The sequence below is a fragment of the Elaeis guineensis genome, chromosome 3 (genome assembly GCF_000442705.2).
Source record: "Elaeis guineensis isolate ETL-2024a chromosome 3, EG11, whole genome shotgun sequence".
Taxonomy (NCBI): Eukaryota; Viridiplantae; Streptophyta; class Magnoliopsida; order Arecales; family Arecaceae; genus Elaeis; species Elaeis guineensis.
Window position 1 is genome coordinate 92,128,985 of NC_025995.2, and position 6,898 is coordinate 92,135,882.

The 6,898-nt window shown below is 35.4% G+C and overlaps 1 protein-coding gene across 4 annotated transcripts; it reads right to left on the reverse strand.

Moving 5' to 3' along the window:
* Positions 1-204: 204 nt before the first annotated feature.
* LOC105042015 (protein SMALL AUXIN UP-REGULATED RNA 10) lies at positions 205-4,262 on the reverse strand. 4 transcript variants are annotated; one of them, XM_010919115.4, is made up of 3 exons: positions 4,128-4,262; positions 1,215-1,745; positions 205-550 (listed from the first exon to the last, which is right to left on the reverse strand). In XM_010919115.4, exons 2-3 carry the CDS (start codon positions 1,648-1,650, stop codon positions 522-524), a joined length of 465 nt encoding a protein of 154 aa, XP_010917417.1. In that variant the 5' UTR covers positions 1,651-1,745; positions 4,128-4,262; the 3' UTR covers positions 205-521. The 4 variants fall into 4 exon arrangements, with proteins under 4 accessions (XP_010917417.1, XP_010917419.1, XP_010917418.1 ...); XM_010919117.3 differs by having other exon boundaries at positions 1,215-1,679; positions 4,128-4,251; XM_010919116.3 differs by having other exon boundaries at positions 1,215-1,760; positions 4,128-4,241.
* Between the last annotated feature and the right edge of the window lie 2,636 nt (positions 4,263-6,898).

Sequence of the window (6,898 nt, forward strand, 5' to 3'; positions counted from 1 at the left end):
CATTAGCCCCAAGAAGAACCCACATGCCCTTCACCTTTCACATATAAGAAGTTGCTCTCATGGCTTTTGCTTGTGATGTCTTTGTTTAAGATAGATGAAATTGTCCCATCAAATTTCATTAATAATGAATTATTTATCTCCTTATCAAAGTATGCAGAGATGAAATGGAATCTTTAAAATCAAAGAACAAACTAATCAAAGAAATCAACAAGGCATCATATGTTTAACAGAATCATTTGTTGAGAAATAAATCCGATGTTACATGATGGAGGAAACAGGGAATGTGGGTCAGATGAACCCCATCAGATCCTCTATAGCCCTAAAAATGGAGTGGGGGAAATTTATAAAGACTTCACACTCCATCCACTTAAGCCCAAGATCGAGTACATCAGATTCCACACAAATTTCACCAATACAGGAAAAAATTATCCTAACACTTTGATTGTCATATAACTATTTGGCAGTTGGACATGCTGTCAAACCTTTAAATGCTGTAGCTGAAAACAAGCAAGTCTTTATGATCATTCTCCTAGCCCTGTGGGATTTCCTCCTGCAAAAAAGTAAGAGCAGAGAGAGGAAGAGCAACATTAGGCAAGCCTCTAGGAAATTCTGAGATCCATAAAGAACCTTATTGTTGGTAAAAATGTTTCAAGATCTATAACCACTTGGAAAGATTGGTATTCAACTGTCAAGCACAAAACTGGTAAACAATTGATATTTGAGTCTTGTGCCAAATTGACGTTTTTGAACTGTTAACTCTCTTCTAAGAACAATTAAATAAGCTTCATGCATGCATGCAAGATATGTAATAATGATTTACTTGTCAAGGGAAAAGTTTGTAGTTCTGTAAAAGTCTAAAACAAAATTTCAAATAACATAAGAGAGAATCTGAGAACATCTAATAGAGACTCAGACAATTTGTTGAACATAGTGAAAGTAAATTCAAAAATTTCTCTCAAAAAGAAACAACTTTAAAAATGTTCCGGTAAATCAAAACAATAATGAGAAAAAAAAACTTCTGAAAGAAAAAGAGAAATAACTGTCTTCCCTCTGAACCACTAGGAAAGGGGAAGGTAACAAATATGTTTCTTTCCTTACAGAGGCAAGATGCAAATACTTGAATTTCTGATTGAACATGAAACAAATAAAAGACAGCAAAACAAGTCCAAATTTCTATGAAGCACAAATTTATAACAGAGAGGTGATGGACTTACGATCATCGATGAGGCCCTTCTGGTGTCGTTCCATGCATTGGAGAATGTACTTGAATGTCTCAATCTCGCAAGGGATTGTGATAGCACCCCGATGGTCAAACCCAAACTCCTCTTCAGCCTTCTCTAGAAGTAGCTTAAACAATGGCAGGCTCAGATAACTCGTTGGTATGACGAACCTCCGATGCTCGGGTCCCACATAGATCGGAATATATCCCTTAGGGACATCCGGTGGGGGCTCCGGGCTCTGGCAGCCCTCCTCATCTGAATCACAAGAGTTGCACACATTCTTCAAGCGCTTGTCCACAGCAGGGGGAATGCCGGAGGCCTTGGATTCATTTTCCTTTGTCCCAAGTGCAGTGGAATGCCATTTATGGAGCATCTCTCTAAATCGGACTATCTGCCGGATTCCGGTCACCTTCACATTCTCATCACCCATGGCTGGAGGACTTAATGGTGATGACCAGACTTGTTCAAATTTTGACAAATTAGGCTCATCAGATCTCCTTGATCTCTGTGCACTTACAGTCTCGACTGTATGTCATAGCACTAATTTAAGAATAACTAGGTAAACGCATAGCTGTAAATCAAATTCTTCCACATTGTCTAGTAATGAATAAGAAAGACATCATTATGCATTGCAAATATTCTTCAAAAAGTTTGAAAGTAATCATGCTCAAGTTCTATTCCATTGGAGAGAGTTACAGAATATCTAAAGGAAGCAGCTTGACTACCATAAAACAATAATGCTGGTGTTAATTATTAGCCAAAGAGAAAGTGGGTATGCCATTGAATTGCCACACTCTGCTGCTTCAACAAGTTAACTTTAGCAAAAAAGAATTACATTATTGTAAACCTCCTATAATTCTTTTCAGCTTTTTGCAGTATGGTATACCATGATGCACTGCAGAGATTCTTAGGAGACAAGATTGGATTCCGGACAACACTCCACAACCAACAACTACTAATAGAATATCCGGCTGAAAGTCATTGTTTGAAGCTTCAAAGAAAAAAGTGAACATTAAAAAAATTAAAGAAAAAGTCTAAATAGAGCAGTTCAATCACTGAAACAAAATCCCAAGGACAACATTGCTGCCGATGAAAGCAAAACTTATTAACGGAGGAATCTTTAGATTTTAAAAGAAATCAATAATTAAGATTATGGAATCTCCCAACGATTAAAATATAAAGAGACAAGATCTATTACCAGGAGCATCTTGCAAAAAGATGTTGGTTGTCCTGATATGGCAGCACATGATGTGCACGGATCAGAATTTTCAGGAGAATAACATGAGATTCCCTATGTTCAAGGAACCTTGATGCATCATGTGAGGTATGTATGAAGCAAGGAACATTAATGGAAGATATGTTAATGGGAGCCCCCTCATATGTTCAAGGAACCTTAATGCATCATGTGAGGTATGTAGCAAGGTTGCACAACCATTACAGAATTCTCATTGCTCATCTTTTGCCTTCTTGCACAGAGCACCAAACAAGACCAGCCAATAATCGAAACTTATTAAAACAATATAACAATATAGCAAAACATTCCCTCCCCAGACCCTGCTTTGTTAGGAATCTCTTGCACTGGGAAAACATTCCATCTAATAGCCAGAAGGCAGAGAACCATGTTAATGGAGATTCTCAAAGATTTTTCAGGATGATGGTTGTTGAGATATGCTCGATGGCTTGATGGGTAACTGATTGCATGGTTCAAGACCATGGATTAACGTATAAATACATGATGCCATAGCATCTAAGGGTGAGCAGAACAATTCAGTTGATTCAATTAGATGAAGATAGAAATTTCAAGGAAATCATGAGCTTTCAAAGTTTTTTTTTTTCCTGCAAAAGCTAGGCATATGGAAACCAAGTGACAGTTTGTTCTTTACCAAGAGCACCTTTGGATTCTCACAATGGATAGAAGCATTCTTATGGACATCACTGGTATCCTAATGAAAAATAGAAGGGATTGTGACCCTGTAATAGGAGTCAAGTAAAATTTTAATAGGTATGAATTGAGGATCGTTAGTACTAACATTAATGCAAACCTCTCTATTACATTGGTTTTTTCTTTTAGGAACTCTCAATAACATTTGTTTTAAAGCAACATTTCTTCATCCTAAGTGTCTTGAAGATGGGAATGGAGACTCTCCAACACATTCTTTAAAAAAAAAAAAAAAACAAAAGAAAACAAATAGAAGCAATTGGAGACATTGAATATTTCACAGTACATATTCTATAATATAATCGCTGCTTTCCTAACAAATCAGATGGAAAGTCCTTTTCCTTATAATCATGTCTCCACAACTTGGAAGAAATAAAAGTTTAGATTGAGAAGAATAAGACTACCTATCTAGTGAAATATTCCAACTAATAAGATATATAATCAGTGGGACTGGTAGAATCCAAAATTTTGTTCAAAAACCAATTTCCACCGACCATATTTGACGCTATACTTGGCTTTTTCTTTTTAACTTAGGATCTCCTCTAATTCGTACATTCCTTGCATGCAATTATATCATAATTCATTCAATCACAAAGGAATTATATCATAATTTATCATTTTAATTTACAATCACATTCGAATTTTATCATAAAAAATTATTTTAAAAATCAAATACGTAATATTGCTGGTTATTACCTACAATTTTTTTTAAAAAAAAGTTTTGTCATATAGATCAATGCCATAACCATGTGCTCCATGGAATACCTCGCTTCTAATTGACAACAAAAACACATCATTATAAACTAGATACGAAAAACAAAAATAAATAGGATGGAAAGAAGAAATAACCAGAACTTCTGTGAGATCTACCATCACCATGAAGAAAGAGACAAATCTAGATCCAACAATCTTATACAACATAAAAATAAACAGATAAACAAATGTAAATGACCTTGGATTTTAATTACCTTTTGGGGCAAAGGATATGGCTTCATCATCTCAAAGAGAGAGAGGAGAGGCTGCCATTGGAAGGAGAGGAGAGGAGAAGAGGAGGAGAGGAAGAGAGGATCAAAAAGGCAGAATAGCCGAATAGCCGATTTAAACGTTACATTCCAATTTACTTATCTGCCCCTTTTAATCTTACGCTATTCCTTTTCTATCCTCGGCTATGTTCCCCTCTTTCGCGGCTTGCGCTGCTGCCACGCACAATTCCTACGAGGGTAAATTGGGAAATGGGAAATCTGAGAGGGCAAAGGGTTGTGGCTGGGCCAGGTCAATTTAGACACGTGTCAACCTCGGAAGGCGTCCGGGAAAATATTCCCGCCGAGGAAACCGGGCTGGTAGTTGGAGGTTTTTTTTTAATCCTCATCAGGCACATCTGAGCCGTTCAATGAGAACCGTTGCTGATCGGATGGTTGAGATTGTGTATATCTTGGCTTCTCAGAGGCGCACTTTAATTTGAAAGGTCTATGAAAGCCCTTTCCCTTTTCTTTTCCGCGACTCATTGGATTCTTTAGCGAAGGCCCGGGACGGTTTCTCACATAGCTATTAAAATAAGTGGTGCGTTCCAGAATGAAATGATAGGATGTGATGATCTGGAAACAAGAAAAGTTCAAAAAATTTATCATAACGAAGAATTAGAAAAAAATAAAATTTAAATATATGAGTTTTTAATATAAATTAAAAATAAACATAAGAGAAGAAAAGTAATAAATAGTGTCGAAAAAAATCATTGCTGGCAAAGTTATATGATATCATTAATTTGTATTGCAGAAAAGTTTTAAGCTATTAATGAATAATTCTTGAATGAGTTATAAAAAAATTTATGTATGAATGGGATCTGAACGTATGCCATTGCACTACTATGCATCCAACTATTTGCATGATATATTGATAGCAAAATTTTACCATTTAAAAATGATATGAAGCATGGCTTATGTATGCATCATAGCCCACTTGAGAGTTTTCTCTTATTTCTACCAATTTGAGCATTTCTTCATAGTTAGTTGGTTAGTTCAATCAGAACCTATTCCTCCTGCTTTTATTTCGGATTTTACGGCTAGACTCACCCAATTACCGGCATCTTGTTCCAGGACGCTCTGTGATGACCACCATCTAAGAGGGCTTTGTTATATTTAGTCTCAACAAAGAGCCATGTTTGGTAACTTTTTAACAGTAGAACACAAGGACCGCACAAGTCAGGGAGCTAGACTGTTGGATTGGGTTTCAATTTTTTTTTTTTTTGATAAAATCGGATTTATTAAACCAAATGAAAAAATATATCCGTGCGTGTGAATCATCAAAAAAAAAATATAGGCTAAAAACCAATCTTCAATAATTGTGAATCAATGGATGGAAACTGATTCCATAAATTGGTGTATTTGATCGCCACCCAATCACAGTAAACAAATCCCCTTCAAGAGTGATATGGTTGGCCCTCCGTCCTCTTTCTTGCTCCAAAGTCTCTCCAAAGTTCGCTGAAAGAATAATCTACTATAACTTTAGGGTTTATTTGGATGATTAAGCCCAAAATCCCATAGAATTTGGGGTTGGTCCTATGCAACTAGAAAAAATCAGCAAATGCTAAGCTTACATTTCCAAAATCTCATATTTCTGCAAGTTATAAGCATATTAATACACCTTTTATGATGACAGAGGAATGCATTTCTTCAAGGAATCCGTTTGTTTCATTTTTGGCAGTGGCAAGTCACTTTAGATGGTAGTCTCCTATCTTGTATCCCGTTGTACTTAAAAGTCTATTGGCTGCAAAGCCCTCAAGTTGAAATTTGATCACAAACAAATTCCATTGAAGTATACTTGATACTCTTTGCCTCATTTTTAATGACTGATTGGAGAATCAACTCAAGCGGATTCAGAGACAAAGTCTATACCACAAGAACGAGAAAGAAATATTCCATGAGCCTAGTTCATTATTAAGCCTCATGGCATTTAAAAGTCATCTTAACTGGCTTGTTTTCCATTATCTACATGGGCAGCCTTGTTAACCCCAAAGGATGGGATGATTTTGGATTCCTGGAGCGTGATCAGTATGAAATCTCTTGTTTTACTTAATCATATTAATACAGATTACTTGTAAAATATCGTTAAATTCTGGCTATCGATCATCCAAAATGTTGGTTTATAAATAGTTAACGTAATGAGATCGAAGTATGCATGTGGCACTCCCTTAACCTCACAAAGAATCCACAGTTACTTGTACAAGGCAATGCAAATAGTCAAGTATTATATGAATTGTTGATAATTCACCGATCACTATTGATAAAGTTTTCGTTAGTTTAGTATTTTTAAAAAAAATTGTGCTGAATCATTTAATGGTTTACCATATTTCCCAGAGTTAGAAGGACGATAACATATCATACTATGCAATTTATATGTCACCAACCATAAAAGCTATTTATAATTGGCATATGTATTGGAATGCATTAGTGTTCCATATTTTGCGATCGCTACAGACATTTATATTTCAACCAAATGAGTGGAGATGCTCAAGTATTCCGATTTTTCCATTTATTATTATTATTATTATTATTATTATTATTATTATTATTATTATTATTATATATGTATGTATATGTATGTATGTATGTATATGTATGTATGTATGTATACACACATATACATATATATATATATGGTACTCTCACTAAGGAGATCTGGATTAGATTTTACAGCACATCCTGAATGAGAACAAAAAATACAATGATTTGGAGGTAGAACA